This window comes from Python bivittatus, unplaced genomic scaffold, assembly GCF_059951505.1.
Source record: "Python bivittatus isolate LINGU-HERP-01145 unplaced genomic scaffold, Pbiv_v1 ctg000330_np1212, whole genome shotgun sequence".
Lineage (NCBI taxonomy): Eukaryota > Metazoa > Chordata > Lepidosauria > Squamata > Pythonidae > Python > Python bivittatus.
The window spans coordinates 42,845,610-42,862,903 of record NW_028277058.1 but is presented as its reverse complement, the minus strand read 5'-3'; the positions used below and the strand labels follow the sequence as shown (position 1 = coordinate 42,862,903).

The window sequence follows — 17,294 nt, the reverse complement described above, 5'->3', positions numbered from 1 at the left end:
CTAGGTTTGGCATGAATGAATTAAATACCAATTCATAGATAAGGTAATGACTTTTCAGTGATCCTTACAAATTCATTTTGAAACTGGTGTTATGAACACTTCAGAGTTATTGATGTATATCAAATAACATGTATACAGCTGCGTTCCTCTAAGGGGTTTAGCTGCCACAGAGGGTTCTTCCTTACTACTGTTGTTTTCACAACAACCTTATAGAATAAATTAGACCAAGAGATAGTCATTCATGAATAAACTTTTGAACCTTGGTGTCTGCAGTACTAGTTTAACATTCTAACACTGTACTATGCTAAATCAGAACTCTTTCTCTTTATCAATAAATTTAAAAAATGGCAAATATGGTTTCTTATATTTTGTCTGCAATGAACTGACTGTTCAGAAGTATATGCAAGGCCATGAGAGAGCATTAAGGCTCTAGGCCTAAGTTTCGTAAGCCACTTTCCCAGACTGGGGAAGGAGGCCCTATTGCAATGGTAAGAAACCTATCTGCCTTTCCAAAAATTATTTATTATTATTATGGTTGGTCGCATAGCCAGATGTTTAAACTGGATTTGACATTTTTATCTACCTATCAAGTCCTTCCCAAGGACCTGGGATAGGCAGATGTTGTTTGATGGTGTTAAAGGTATCACCGCAGGATATAAGCTGTTCCAAGTAAAGCTGCCTTTTGCAATTGACTGATGATGATTTTGTGACTGATGATGATTTAGGTGCTCCAGATGTTTTGCACCTAAGGCACCTATTACTATTGATACTATCTTTGCTTTCTTTTGCCATAGTTGTTCTACTTCTCTTTGCAGGTCTTTATATTTTGTGTTTTTCTCTAGTTCTTTCTCTTCTATTCTGCTCTCTCCAGGAATTGCAATGTCCACTATCCAGACTGTTTTGTCTTTCTTATCAACAGTTGTTAAGTCTGGGGTGTTGTGTGGCAGGTGCTTGTCTGTCTGAACTCTAAAGTCCTAGAGCATTTTGGCTTCTTCATTTTCTATTACTTTGTCTGTTTTGTGGTCCCATCAGTTTTTGCTTGCAGGCAAATGGCATTTCTTGCAGATATTCCAGTGCACTATTGTTACTACTTTGTCATGCCGTGGTTTGTAGTCAGTCTGTGTGATCTTCTTGCAGCAGCTAACTAGGTGGTCCACTGTTTCTTCAGCTTCTTTGCAGAGGCAGCATTTGCTGTCTGTTGCTGTCGTCGTTGTTGTTGTTGTTATTACAATTACAATTTATATGCCACCCAGGTTGTATTATAACTGACAGCAGCACCCCTCCCATCCCCAGCATGGAGAATAATGAGACCCTGGGAGTTACAATCCAGCAGGGTATGGAGGTCATAAATTCTCCAGCCTGTTTCTATGAAGTAAAGCCTGATCAGTGAAATTGATTGTCTTCCAATTAAACAGGAACACATTGCAGGATTCTCTTGTGTGAGATCCTGGTCTCTCATTTAGAATCACTTTGGAAAAATCTATGACAGCTTGGTTCCCAATAATATAATGGCAAATCTAAAATATAATTGTTCATTCTTTGCTTTCCCCCACTTTAATATATCATTTTCAAAAAAATTATTTTTCAAGATATCCAATTGGGTTTCCAAAGGTGTGATGCCCCAGATTCTTCGTTATCATATTATATCCTGTACAGGACTGCTGTATAATGACCTGACTTCAGATAAAACTGTCATCACTCTCCAAGGAGATCCGCTCAAGGTCACATTTGTACAGGTAACCATCTCTCATCGACCGGGTGTATAACTATGTCTTCATTGGTCATCCCAGAAAAGAGATGCAATGCTGTTAGCGACAACTGAAATTATCACATGTAAAATGAGAATCCAGAAATTATGGTTCACTGCTTGCAGATTCTCACAGAAATATTATGAAAGCTTTGAAAGGGAAAAGCATCTGGATCCTTCCTGGATAGAATTCTACAGCTTTTGATCTGCTAAGTCTTCTGAAATACCTGAGTCCCTATAATTCTAATATTAAAATGCTGGACCACCACTCCACTCTCTTACATTGGCTTTGGGAATATCATATTTCTTGGATGAAGACACTTCCCTGAATGAATATGATGTTAAGTTGCCTCTTCTGAGGGGTCATAATTCACAGATCTCTTGTTAGAGCTTGTACCTTCAATCAGTGTTTACACTTTAGATGCAAGAATAGCTCCTGTGCATTTAAATTGAATGATGAGGCTACGGGCTACATCAAAGACCCATTCAATACCGCAACATTACTCAAACATGTAATCCTTTACAGTATTTGAACTCCTATGCTTGTAATGCTATGTTCACTTGCCCTTTCCTTTTTGCAAGCATGCTGAGCAGCATGGCAAGTGGTACAGAAAGGAAAAGGGGTTTCTCCCTTTGACTGCTTAATCACCTGGCTTTATTTCAGGATTGTGGAATTGCTCTGTGACTTTGTATTGTACATTTTGATGTTTTCAGAACACAGTGCTTTTGAATGGCAAAGCGAAGATATTAGCCAGTGATCTAATCACCACAAATGGAGTAATCCATATCATAGACAAGGTCCTGGTTCCACAGAAGATTCAAGAGTTTCCTCCTGGACAATCAAAACCTGTAAAGGTGCACTCAAATATGCATTGAAATTATCAACTAATTAAAAGCCGCTGGGTTATGAATAACAATGTTGTTTGCTGCTAAGTACAATGTTGTTTGCTGCTAACTGATGAACCTGTTAAAATAGGATTAAAATGTTAATTACATAATGTGTCAGGGATAATGAATTTAAAAAAGAGCTTCCTCACTAAAAGACTGATAAGTTATCATTGTTGCAGGTATCCTTTTGTGATAAAAGCAACCATATAGGACACAGACATGTATATGCTGCTTACACACACACACACAGAGATGTATGTGTTGTTTATCACACTTAGCTTTTCCTAAATACTGATTTTTTCACACAAAATATATGCACACTGCTTACCAGCAAAAGACTGGCTAGTAAGAGTCATGCACCTTGAAAGAGACTTCAGGTAATCCAGGTTTTGAACCAGGATGTCCAGTAACAAAGACATTTATAGTTTGTGTATAGTATAGACATTTATATTTACAGTTTGTTTAACGCATGCAGTCACAAAAAAAAAAAAATTGTGGATACTAAACCCCATAGATTGTTGTATCCTAACTATGAACTAACTACTGAATTTGTGGGTTAAGAAAGAAAAACACCCCCCTGGATCAGGCCAATATCTCTTCCTCTAGCATTTTGGATCTCAGTGGCATAATGGAATCTCACATATCATGAGAGTGAGAATCTTTCTCCATTGTCAGTCCCTGACAACCACTATTTTAGCATGATAGAGGTAACATAAACTGTAAAGGTTAATAGGCAGTGCAGAAGCTTCACATAAAATCAAGAACAGTTTGATGCTGATAGAAAAAGATATGTCTTCACAGCCTCTTGGCTTCCAAAATATATTCCTGTTTTCACTGAGATGCAGTCCACTTCACCAGTTAGTGCTATGTGTTAGAACTGATTCTATATATTATCCTTAAAGCAAGTAGTACAATATGCATATTCCATTCTCCCTCTTGGAAATCTATATAAGCATCTGTTCCCGTTTCCCACTTCTGGTAAGATACTAGACTAAGAAGTAGAGCAACTGCAACCAAAGATATTTCCTGAGGTGGACTTTGAGATATGTTTCTGAAAGCAGCACTGCATTTTATTCATAGTGTGTCAACAATCAATATTTCTGAAAATAAGTTGAGGTTCTATTTTCTAAATTGGCAAACTTAGCCAGTATTTCTCTTCTTCCTAGGAAAACCTCAAAATTATTGCAGCAAAAAATGGGTACATCATGTTCTACAACTTGATAGAAGTAAGTCTACTTGGTTGACTTAGAGTTCAAACTCATAACTCTACTTAAATCATTAATTGGTAGTCTGTATGGTAGATATGCCTGAGTAGACTGTAGATGCCAAATGAAAAGATCCTATTCATTCTCCCCACTGTTTGCTTGATAGATTACATCCAATATTGTACTGAGAAAGAAAATCAGATTCTCTTCTGTCCTATTTAGAGTTCAGGACTGATAAATCTTATTACTGATCCTCTTCATCAACCAGTCACTTTGTTCTGGCCCACCGACAAAGTGATCAGAGCTCTGCCAAAGGAACAGCAAGATGAACTATTTAAAATGTCAAACAAAGAGAAACTGCTACAGTACTTGAAATTCCATATTATTGGGAGTGCTAAGGTAGGAGTTCTAAGTTCACAATTTCTGGATCCTTTATAAAATAAAAACAACAGAATTTTTCTATTCTAAAGTTGAATTTTCTCCACCTTTACCCTGTATCTTCCACAGATTTTAGCGTATGCCCTCCCTAGCTCAGATTCACTGAAGACACTTCAAGGTTCAGATCTTAGTGTGAAATGTGGTGATGATGAAACCAATACTGTGAGTATTTCTTGCTTTTAATAAGCTGATCCATAATTTTTTACCATGCTAATCATCTTGCAGCATCATAAATAAATTAACCAGTTTCCAATAAGTACAAAGGACCATCAGGTATTTTCATTCTACATGTAGCAGCATGGAGGAAGAAATAAGGACCACACACTTTGATCAAACTTCTTAGGACTCTATAAAGTCTTACCTCTGGCAGTTAGGGTGTAAAATAATATTTTTCCAACACTAGATTTCAACTAATCTCTCCAAGCATTTACATACATGGGAGACACAAAATCATGGGGACAAAAATCAAACCTATGGAACTTCAAAGGACTAAATCCAAGAAGAGGAACTAAAATCTCTCAACCACAATATCTGGAATTTACCCTTCAAAAAAAAGTAGAACTCCTACCAGCCCTCTGAGTCACAGCCCAAAAAAACACCATGGAATTTACAAGATGAGGACAATATCTGGACTAGCAACTCACCACTGTCTCAGCATTTGCACACAGCCTTTTGCAGTTCAGTGACAGAATTTTGCAAGTAACCAAAAGCTCTGGCTGCTTTGCAAACATTGGAAATGAAGGGTTTTTTTCCCTCTCTCACACAACTCTGCACTGAGAAGAATGTGCATGCAAATGCGTGTTCTGTTTTTTGCGATTGGGAAGGCTGATTCCCACCCTGTGCCTTCTATCAAGGTCCTGAAAACTCTGGAAAGTGATATGCAAACTACACTGTGAAATAAACATACAGGAAATGTATCTTCAGTTGGAACAGCTTCCAATGGCTTGCAAATACAACAGGTTGTGGTGTTGCAGGACTCAACAGAGTCATGTAGAGAATGGTTCAGCTTGAAGCAATGGGTAAGACAAGGATGCATGTACAGTATTTATGGATATGTGTACAGTATAATTCCTTATGCTTGTGATATTAGAGTGTATGTTTTTGTTATGTTAATATATATGTACGTTTATATGCAGACAATGCTGTGTTGTTGGTTTAGGATTATTTGCAGTGAATGTTTCATAGGTTGCATCATACAACAAAAAGCATGAAAATTAATGTGATGGTTAACAGGGAAGATGGAATGAACAAGTACAAATTATGCATAAGTGGCAAACAACTAGAGCAAGTAGATGAATTTGTGTACCTTGATAGTTTTACTAAAATGAGCTGAATTGAGAAACCTAAATAACAAAAGGCAATGTATGAAATGGTGAAGAATGTGGTAGAAACCAGAATGATTTGCAAGGTCAGAAATGTGTTGTGTGGTATACAGAATGGTCTTGGTGTAAATTAGATTTATCTATATTTCCTTTCTTTTTCTATTATCTCATGCCTTTGGTTTCTTATGCTTACTATTTCTTATTCTTTTTCTGTGCTTTGCATAACGTTGCTTACACCAAAACAGAATTGTGTGATGGGTAAGTATGTAACTACATATGATCTCTGACCATAAGTGATGCTGGCTAGCATTATGGGAGTTTTGTCCCAAACATATGAAAGGTACCAGGTTGCCTAGATTAATCTACTTTTTCCTTTTTTCCCTAATCCTGTCATATTAATATTTTCTTCTTAATATGATCATGAATTTATATCTCTTTTTTAGGGTGAATTGTTCCTTAATGAAAGGAAGTGCAAGATCATACAAAGGCAATTAGAATTTGACGGTGGCATTGCTTACGGGATTGACTGCATCTTAACCGATCCCATCTTTGGAGGTCGCTGTGACACTTTTATCACATCCGAATTTCCGGTCAGTCCTTCTATTGAAATGTTGTTGCCTTTCTAAATATCACGTGAATCCATCACAGTATCTTTTTTTCTTTCTTTCTTTCTTTCTTTCTTTCTTTCTTTCTTTCTTTCTTTCTTTCTTTCCTTCCTTCCTTCCTTCCTTCCTTCCTTCCTTCCTTCCTTCCTTCCTTCCTTCCATCCATCCATCCATCCATCCATCCATCCATCCATCCTGTCCCAGAAGCAATAGGGCAGTCCAAATTTGGAAGTAAATAAGAAAAAAAGTTAAAATGTTATTTAAAAAGAATTACTACCTCTTGCACAAATAAATATATGTGGAAGATATAATAATCATAATGATGATAATAAATTAATAATAGCAATAACAACATTGTGGTGACTGATATTTATTTCAGTAACTGCACTATTATTTCTGGGACATCCTTTGTATGTATACACACATATACATATGTATTCATGGTCATGCACACACGCTTATCTATTTTATTGCTTATCGGGGGGGGGGGAAGTCATTAAATTATATTCTGGCTCTCAGTTATTCCCTATGATTATCATCTGTTCAATCTTAATCTTTAGTCCATTCAAGTAATGTTATAGAACTTGATTTTTTTTTCATTTCTTTTTTGCTCCTTCTCACAAGATTCATCCAAACTTTAACAAACCTCTTTTGTAAATCCAATATAAAAGAATTATCTAGGTCACTCTCTTGGGTTATTATTTGTAATTCCCTTTTGATTTTTAAAGCATCAACCAGTTTCTTTTGTATGTCCAGTAAGACATCTTTTTCCATGTCATTCTTGTAACCCGTCATTTGTAGATCCACTTTCAGTGTCAACTCTGTTTCTGTCTTGCCAAATAAAACTTGTCCCTCTTCTGCCATTTCTTCCATAACATCTTTTGGACACAGTCTATCTATAGAAGCAAACATCACTATTGACATTGCTGATACTAACTTCTGATTCCATTTTTTCAAAAGTATCCTTCAGTATTTCCAATGTTATAATATTTTGTGTCATTCTGTAGCTGTTAATCAGGTTTGTGTATTCTTCTCCTTTAATTAAAATATTTAGTTCCCTTTAGTGTCCAATTTTTAAATTTGCTTATCTTTATTATATCTTAGAAAAAATTCAAAACAAGTCCACTTTCCCACAGGAAGGATTCTTTATAATTAATTCCAAAATCTTATTTCAAATTTATCTGGACCCTTCATCCATTTATAACTTTCTAAAATCAAAGTCTTAATTAGCTTTGTGCTGTTTATTTCAATTTTTTTAAGTTCTTAAACTTGTGGTTAAATTTTTCTTTCATTAAGGATTGAAGGCAGACTCACCTGGTGTTTTCAGACTTGTCGATCCAAACATCTCTAGTAGCTGAAAAGTAGTTAGCAAGCAATTTCCAAGTGTGATTAGAAAAGGAAATATGTGAACTTAGTGTCCTTTTAAAGGACACCTACTCTCTCTCATTGCTATACAGGGTGGTCATATTTAGGCTAAGGGTTATTTTATTTTATTAACAAATTGTTATTTTAAAACAACAAAGCAATGAAGTAGCCAGTGTGCTAGCTGTCGCTGTGGCCTAGCAGGAATAATTGTGTTACATATAAAAAGGGCCTATAAACAGAAAACACTATGGGTAAGTGATAGCAAAACTATTGTAAAGGCAACTTGATGAAGTGTAGTGCCTTATTCATTCATCTTGTTTACTTGGCTTGCCTTTTGCAGAATTCTCCATTATGCATCCGAGCTGCCTTGTGGGTTAATTGTCTAAACATAGACTCTGCCAAATTCAGCTAAATGCATTGAACCCTCATCAGGGGAGGAGGCTGTTGTTTCCAACTCGTCATATATTTTAACTCTTCTTGTATTTTCATTGTGGTGGTTTGTGCATTCCATGCATTCTTAATATGAACACGACTCATGTAAAAACAAGATGTGCTGATTTTATGGAACTTTTGCAAACAGCAAGAGTTGGATTCTATATTGGAACATGGAAACCAGTACATCTATCTGTGCAAGAGTGTGATTGCAAAAATAAGCAGGAATTATGTCTGCAGTGTATTTCATAATGCTGGGCTGGGCAGCTCATGCATTCATGCATTTATATTGTATGCATTAACAAGTATGTGTTTTTTAAAAAATGGTTAAAAAGTTCTTTTAAGTATCTGATTTAAGGCATGTGCTTTCCTTTCTCAATCTCTAGGGAGATTGCATCAGCTGTTACAGGAATGCTCAGTGTCCTGATGGAAGTAAAGTAACGGTAATTGTGACTGTACATTTTTTACTCAATTTTTAAATTATAAACTGATTTTTTAAAAGGCGTTTCAGAGAAACAGTGAAACAAAGCTCCCAATTTCTATTTTTTTTACCTTCTTCCTAGATCTGGCAAATCAGAAAATATTGGTGGTACAATATCTGCCCAATATGGGAGGGTGGGGGTGGGCAGGGAGAAATAAGATGTGTTATATGTCTTTGGATAGGATTAGTGTACGTTAAATGGCAAAACAATCACCACACAGATCCTTCCCAAATAATCATTGAAACCTGGATAAAAATAAGTGCTACTTATTTCTATAATGTCATGGCTTCATTGTCCAGTTTTTGTGGTCCTGGGATGTTGAAAGTGATAGGAAAAAATTATGCCATCTTGTTGGAAAAAAAAAAGGTTGCTGCGAATAAATCAGAGCATACAACAAAATAAGTTATTTTTCTTAGCTTTGTCCCACTTGGTTCCAAGGTCACCTTGTTTTAGCTGTGCTCACCTAGTTCCCACAAGCAAAGCTATCAACGCCTGATACAATGAGGATCAATCAGCCAGCTTGTTGCAGGGCCTGACACTGATTAGGGCTGACAGGGAGGGACTGGCTCAAGCTCACTCAGGTGGCTTCCATGGCTAAGGAAGGACTAGAACCTGGGTCTCTCTACCCCTAGTCCAGCACTGTCAGCCTTACCAGGTGGACCAGACAAGAAACATGACCAGATGAGCTAATTCTACTTTATTGTATGGCTATATTCACAGAATCTTGCAAGTCTGAAAGTACAATTCTCCCCCTGCCTCCTTTACACCCCAAGAAATGAGGGAGGGTCTCTTGTGAGCCTCTTGCCCCACCCACTATCCAGCTGCAGACTATGTTGACTCTTATCTGACCATTCCCTAGGGCACCCAGTCTCCCAAGATCATTCCCACATTCCATGACAAGCACCTTAACCACTACATCACACTGGCTCTCACAGAATAAGTATTGAAATGAATTGCATACAGTAACTTGGAATTTGTGCCAACAGTCAAACTCTTGTGGGCATGAACAGAGATGCTTATGCCTTTGACTCTGCTAATTCCCTGGTTGGTTGGTTTGTTTTCCCATTCCCGTATATAAAATCATAAGGGAGAGAAGCAGCTGTGTGAATATACTATCGGTCACAGGACCCTGTCAGGCTGTCGGAGGAGCTGCTCTTTGGTAGTGAGAATACCACAGTGCTGTAAAGGATTCTTTGGAAATAAATGCCAAGGTAAGACTTTGCAATTATTAAACACTTGAGCTTTGATGAAGGACTACAGGTATCTGCATGGGGTTTTTAGCCGGTGTAGAAGTGGATATAATTCATATCTAGAAAAAGAACAAGGGGAAAGTTGGTCCACCATTCTAGTGAAAATGGGATCCTTCTTTAGTTGCCTAAAATAACCCCCAACATGAAATATCTTACCACATTTCTCCCAAGTCATGTCTATTTTGACCTTTAAGCAGAAAGGTTGGTTTGTCAATCATGTAGCATATGATAAAGACAGATGGAAGATCTTTTTAAAAACTAATCATGTGAAAAGTTGCTACTCCTGGTATATTCTATTCATTATCACATATTGAAAGTAAGTTTTAGAGGATTTTCAGCATGTTTCAAAAATGGAGTAGGTGCTTGAGCAGTGGGGGAACTGAGCCAAAAGAAACTTGCAGAAACTAAAGTGAACTGTAGTTCAATCATATTTCTTAAAATATATATTTTGTTTTTAGTCTTGGATCACTTTGTTTCGATCAGCCTTCCCCAACAAGGTGTTCCATAGTTATGTTGTATTACAATTTCTTTCATCCTCAGTCAAATTGGCTGTGCTGGTGAAGCAAAATCAGGATTCTAGTGCAACACATCTAAGATAATCAAATTGGAAGAGCTAAGGTTAAACTATTTGGAGATTTTTATGCAGCAGACTAAAATTCTTTGACTAGATGGATTGAACTTTGGAGTGGGGGAACTGACCTATCTGAAATCAAGAGCTTCTGAACTCTTCTCTCTATAGTTATCTTTTGAAGAGACTTAGATTAAAGTTCTTTGCCTTTTACTGGGCTAATTTCCATAATTAAGCTCAAGAAAGAATATTCTTATAAATGAAATGTATATTGATTCCAGTGGGCACCTTATCTGCTTCTTGCAGACTGGGAAGAAGCCCTGTCCTGTATTATATTTTCATCTGAACCTTCTAAAATAAGTTCAGAATGTCGGTGTGCCCACGTAAAAATATCAAACTCAGTCTGAATGTGAATTCTTTGTGACCAAAACAAGAGGAAAATATCTAAAAGGATCAATGGTAGCCCCCAGCTTATAGAAATACAAAACTTTTTTTTAATACAAAAAAAGTCTATATAATTAAAAAAAAAAAAACAGAAAAATTGAAAGATTTAGCATTCTTAGTAGCCTTAGAATGCTAATAGAATACTGAAGTGACCAAAAAAAAAAAAGGTAAGGAGATAAGAAATAAGATGGAACATCCTGGAAGATAGGATAGATGGTTAGAACAGGTAATAAGAATATAGCCCCACACTGCACTATTTTATTGCAGGAGTACAATATACATTTGTCTTACTAATGCAAACTGCCGTGCCCAGTGAGTTGTATCTGATCCTCAATTCTTGGTACACTTTTCTGGGATGTCTAATGTATGAAAAATAGGAGGGTGCAATCTTTAGTTCTGAATGTATTCATGATAGAGACTGAAAACAGTTTGATCTTTTGCCAAGAGAGATGAATGGGATATTCTGGGTATGAAAAAGGAATCTCTTCTTGTGGGACTAGAGACCCTAACTAACTAAGCTTTCAGCAACTTGGTGGATACCAGATATCTTAAACTTCAATTTATAGAATCCCCAGTCAGCATGGACAGAGGAATTATGGCTGTTGAATCCCAATGTACAGTATGTTTAGAGGGCATAGATGGGATATTTTTTTCCTAAATCAATACGTGTGAGGATTGACTCACTGCCACTTACTCCTATTCAGCTTGCCCAGGAGGTCCAGAAGCTCCATGCAATAACCATGGGTACTGTGATGAAGGCTATGCTGGCACAGGACAATGTATTTGTAATGCTGGCTTCAATGGGACTTCATGTGAGCTCTGTCTGTCAGGAAGATATGGCTTGGATTGCAAAAGTAGGTTATCTGTTGATTTACAGTTAAATAACAATTACACTGTAACGCTGAACCAGAATAGGAGAGCTTGCATGATTAATTGGATCAAAAGTCTGCCCTAAACCTGAGAGAGCTAACTTCAACTCTTCTAATTCAAACAGGAACCATAGGCCAGAGAATATCTGAAAACAAATGTTGTAGGAACTTTGCTGAACTAAAATTGCTCAGCACCTGGGTGGGAGATTGCTTGTAAACGTGCATATCTTGGATCCCATGGAAGATAAAATAAACATTTTAAAAATAATGAAATGTCCAGGTAGCTTTTAGGAGTTGAAATCTATCACTTTTTCCTCATGTATTAATTGTTTGTTTTTTTCCTAAAATATGCAGAAGACTGTGAAGTGCTTTATGTACTGGCAACTTTCTCTGTATTTTAAGAATCTGACTTGCTTACAGGAGTTTCTGTCCCAGAGACTCTCTAAATTGTTATGCAGCTCCCAGGCAATTTTGGGAGAAGATAAATTTACTTTAATGTGATCCCATTGCCTATGGCTGTCTGTCTCTGAATCACATTTTGCCATTCAAATCTGGACCACTACATTCTATTTTCTAGAGTGTATTTTCTATTTTCTAGAGTGCTGGAACAACCTCCATGTGAGCCAGTAGAGTAGACAGTAATGAGCTACATGGTTCAGAACAAGGCAACTTCATATATTTATCTCAATAGCACTAAGAAAACTGCAATACAAATAGCTAGTATAGACCCCTTCATACAAAGCCACGTTCAAGATCATTAAGTTAATTTTCTTTTTTTTTAATAATATTTTATTGAAATTTTAAAGTTACAAAGTTAAAAGTTAGAAATGAAAAAGAAAATTGAAAATACAAATTATAAAGAAAAGGAAAAGAAAAAGTGAGATAAAGTAAAAGAAAAAGAAAAAAGATATGAAAAATAGATAACTTCTAATCTATCTCTGGTCTTAGAAATAGTAAGACTATCATAAGTGCTAGTTTTTAATACATTAAGTAGGAGTAATTCTTTGTCAAAACATATCCCATTACATTTATAATCTAGTCTTCAAATCCCCATGTAAGCTTCACCCCACCTGCATTTTGCAAATAGTCCACCAATGGTTTCCATTCTTTAAGGTAATAGTTATTTGAGTTTTCTTTTAATAAGCAAGTCAGTTTATCATTTTCTGCCATTTCCATCAGTTTTAACAACCATTCTTGTATTGTTGGTAGTGTCCGGGTTTTCAAAAATTGTGCATAAAGAAGTCTAGATCATTAAGTTAATTTTCTGATTATTAATGATCCTAATGCAGAATGCCAGTTTATAAATTAGGCAGACCTTGTGGATCATTCTCCTAATAGTCCAATAATGTTTTCTCTACAGCCTGTGATTGTACAACACATGGACAGTGTGATGAAGGAATTTCTGGGTCAGGACGATGTTTCTGTGAAACTGGATGGACTGGACGGCTCTGTGAAATGGAACTAGGTCTGACTACTTGATAATACAAATCTGCTGTAGCTTGTAGAGAACATTTCATTTTGCCTTTATCTTTTAGGCTGATGAACTAGTTAAATCATTTTCCCATACTGATTTCTTGTGTAGAACTTAAATAAATCAATGTTATTCCCATATTTTTATTGATATTGAAGTACTACATTGAAAATTAATTCCCATTGCTTCCTACATTAGATAGATGAATAGATAGATAGATAGATAGATAGATAGATAGATAGATAGATAGATAGATAGATAGATAGATAGATAGGGCAGCCTTTCCCAACTTGGTATCTTCCAGAGATTGTAACTCTGAATTTCCCAGTTTACCAGGTTGGGAATGGATGATTGATGGCATACCTACACTACAAGTTTTAATGCTTGTAGCAAGTGTAAAATAAAACAAAGACAGTAGTACAACAAATACAAAAACTAGATATAATTGGCTTATCAGAACCTGAGAAAGAAGATGTCAGTTGGCAAAATATTAACTCCTGCATGTTCCTCCTTCATCAGAAAAATCAGTAGCATCTGCCCAGTGCATTAACTGGTGGTCAGCAAGATGGTCAAGAATGCTGTGCCCTAAAAATCTTACAGATAAATTGGGTGGTAAGGTAAACATATCCAGTTGTCAAGATTTATGTAGCACCATTGTCCATTCTCTTTCAATAAAGCTGGTTAAAGAAGAATCTGAGAATCTTGATTTTTGGTTGTAAGCAGCTGCTAAGGCCTTGACACTCTGTTTTACAAATAACACTCATTCGTTATAGTGTTCATACACCATAACAACCAAATCTAGTGTGGATAGATTTTAAATGTCAGATTTTAAAGGATTGACACAGATTGGGCAACCTGTGACTCATAATTCTCATGTTATCCCACAAACTCTTTTTTAAAGCCCCTGCTTTCTACATAAGATATTAGCTTGACAGACAACTCTGTGCCTGGTTGAGAAAGTTCTGAGGTAACAGTCTGCTAGCAGAGTGATTATTGTCCACTTATGTGCAATAGAAAAGACAGTTATAAGATGGATACCTCATACCAAGAAATAAAAACTTGGACTGTATTAGTGTCACTTGAAAAGGACTACTGTGTCTGTGTTGAAAAATGAATTCTAAATAGCAGCAAAGAGAGTTTTATCTATCCCTTCATAGCTATCCACTATTTAGGCAGGTGGATTACAACCTAGATCTGATAGACCTACATTTGAAGCAAGAAATCATTCCGTTTATTATTAACCACAACTGTTCATCACAATGTATAAAGCAGAGACAAAACAGCAGACTCTTGCGATTGTATCTGATATGCTTAAATTTGATTTAGCCAGCAAGCATGGATGCAATAAGGCCACCCGTTCTTTTTATCTTTGAAGATACTTATTTTACTCTTTTACTCTTTACTGTTAGATTTGAGATTCTGAGAAGAGCACGAATTTAAATTATGGTTTTTAATTTTCCTTCACAGCTTCAGCCCCAGTATGTTCACCCAGCTGTTCTGTTAATGCAGTGTGTAAAGATGATAGTACCTGTCAGTGTAAGCCTTATTATACTGGGGATGGACTCACATGTACAGGTAAAAATTACCCTAACACAAAATAAACATCAACTACTCGTCAAACATGAGGAATGCATTTTGATCAGAATCTTTCATCCTTCCTGTGGAAATCTTTCTTCACAAACCCCTCTTTCCCCATTTCCCACCATTCTTTCCCCATCCTCATGCAGTTTCTATGCAACATTCTAAAATATGAAAGTAATTGTATATACTCCACAAAGGACTATTTTAGTATGTTCTGAGTGAGCCTTCAAGCAGGAATATATCCACTCTATGACCAAAGAGAGACTGTGTGTTTACTTGAACAGCTGGATTACAAAGTGTGATCCACAAACCAGATGCCACATATGGATTCTTACTTGAAGAAAGCAGATGGGGAGGTGAAAACTGTTCTGCACCCCTGCTCACCTATAATGGGACATTATTTTGTCCAACCATCAGAACTGCCAGTCCTGGTCATGGGGCTGAATATCTTCAAACACAATAGTGGACTAGCAACTGTTGCTCCTAAGCTATTCTTGAGTGGACTATGTAATGTTGAACGCTATGGATCTCTTCTTTTTTTTTCACCTTCTTCTTTTCTCCTCTCCTTGTTTTTTTGGTTAGACTTACTACAAGCTTTGACCTAATACAAATAGAGCCAAACCCAGCTATCCATTTTAGCTCTGACTTTTCCATTGTAATCTTTGACTTAGAGATGTGCATTCACTAAAGCTGTTCTCATTCCAGAGCTGATGTGTTAAAAGCAAAGGTGGTAGGATATCCAAAACATAACCATGAAGGAAAGGACATTGTTTCCTTTATAAGACAAAAAAGAGCCAACTAAGGTGCATAGTATGCTACACGTTTGCTTCTTTGTCCAAGGAGGAAAAAACAGTCATTGTCAGGACTGCAAGCAGAATTTTTGTATCATGCCCTTCCTTGTTTGCATAAAATTATCAGTAATGTCCTGTACAGCTAAAATATTTGGGGTTTTTTGCATTTGTCCTAGGTATCACCTGATCAGAACTTGGCTAAGGGCTATAAACTAAAAAGTTTACCTTTTTATTTCCCCATTGCGTGTGTTCTAATCCAATATTTTAACTTTGGTTTGTTGAACAAGCCATAGTGTCCTGGTTTGAAAATAATGCTAAAGCACCACATACAATGTGGTGAGTTTACAGGTGAGTTCACATATAGGTACCACACCACATTTTGATCTTCACGTGACCTGGTGAAATTCCATTTTAATTACAAAATGATGAAATGTTTTATAAGGTTTAATCTAAACATGACTAGTTATTAACCCCTTATAAAGAGGTTTTTGGTATTTGTTTCACCTTCTGCATAAGCTAGCTATTTTTATCTTCTGTTATTTCTGTTATCTATTTGGGGATTTATATACAGGCAGTCCCCAGGTTAAGAAAACCCGGGTTACAGACAACCCATAGCCAAGAACGGAGCCTATTGTTGCAAAATTTGAGTTATACACACAATGATTTGAGTTAAATACACAATGGTTCGAGTTCATTATAGAATACTACTTATACAGTATTATACAATAATACTGTTCCGGCTTATGTACAAATTCGACTTAAGGACAAAGCTTCGGAATGGAACTTGTTCTTAAACTGGGGACTACCTGTATAAATTTTTAATTATGTTTCATATCTTAAAATGACAGAAAACTATTGCCACCAGGTTCCAAGGACCTTAGGTTGCCTATCTCTGATGTAGATCTTCATTTATTACAGAGATTGATTTGTATTTGCTTCTTTGCACTTCACAGCTGAAAAGCTTTGTAAGAAAAGCAACGGTGGATGTCATAAGAATGCAAAATGTACACAAACTGGTTTGCAAGTCAATTGTACATGTCAGAAAGGATACCAGGGAGATGGCTACGTCTGCACTGCTATCAATCCTTGTACCGACGGACTCAATGGTGGATGTCATGAACACGCTCTCTGTACAATGACAGGGCCAGTGAGTATTGCGTATTTTAACTTTGTTGTAGAGTTAGTTTCCCCTGTTTATATAAAGGAGCATGCTTATATGCCTGCAGTTGTAGTTGATAATATGCAAATGCAGCAGGTTCCTAGGGAGAAATAAGTTCATTGCAGACAGCCATCCGATTAACCAGTCATCCAAAGTGACCTAGCTAGGTTTCTTGGTTTTGGCCCACAGGGTCTCTAAGGTAAACAGGAGACAAAGGCCAAGACATCTAAAGAACATCAGGTTGCTTTTTCCTGAACTACATCCATAGCAGAATAACATGCTTACTAATGAAAAAAATTGTTTTTAAGATTTCTAAGGCTTTGTATGTACCATGGGTACTTGAAATGTAGTTTTTGCTTTTAAATGGAAGTCCAAAGTCAGCTGTAGTGACTTGTGACTCAATATCTATGTGCCTGTTATACTAAAATTTCCCTTTCAGGATAAGCGTAAGTGTGAATGTGAAGAAAACTACATTGGGGATGGAATTGATTGTGAGGTAAATCAGCTGCCAGTGGACAGATGTTTACAGGACAATGGACAGTGCCATGCAGATGCTATTTGTGCCGACCTCCATTTCCAGGGTCAGTCTTTCAATTTAGAAACAGTTGAAAGCAACTTGTCTATGCCTCTTCGTGATGCTGAATCTGAGAATTCCTTAAAGTGGTGGTTCTTATACT

At 36.6% G+C, this 17,294-nt stretch overlaps 1 protein-coding gene across 1 annotated transcript in view; it reads left to right on the top strand.

The window, feature by feature from the left end:
* Positions 1 to 17,294, top strand: part of STAB2 (stabilin 2) — a 93,288-nt gene that overhangs the window by 65,534 nt on the left and 10,460 nt on the right. The window contains exons 48-60 of the mRNA XM_007425270.3: positions 1,590 to 1,736; positions 2,462 to 2,602; positions 3,802 to 3,861; positions 4,063 to 4,239; positions 4,348 to 4,440; positions 6,044 to 6,190; positions 8,389 to 8,445; positions 9,572 to 9,695; positions 11,451 to 11,600; positions 12,976 to 13,080; positions 14,554 to 14,661; positions 16,412 to 16,605; positions 17,057 to 17,198. Of these exons, the coding sequence (XP_007425332.3) occupies positions 1,590 to 1,736; positions 2,462 to 2,602; positions 3,802 to 3,861; positions 4,063 to 4,239; positions 4,348 to 4,440; positions 6,044 to 6,190; positions 8,389 to 8,445; positions 9,572 to 9,695; positions 11,451 to 11,600; positions 12,976 to 13,080; positions 14,554 to 14,661; positions 16,412 to 16,605; positions 17,057 to 17,198 (1,645 nt within the window). The remainder of the gene's footprint in view (positions 1 to 1,589; positions 1,737 to 2,461; positions 2,603 to 3,801; positions 3,862 to 4,062; positions 4,240 to 4,347; positions 4,441 to 6,043; positions 6,191 to 8,388; positions 8,446 to 9,571; positions 9,696 to 11,450; positions 11,601 to 12,975; positions 13,081 to 14,553; positions 14,662 to 16,411; positions 16,606 to 17,056; positions 17,199 to 17,294) is intronic.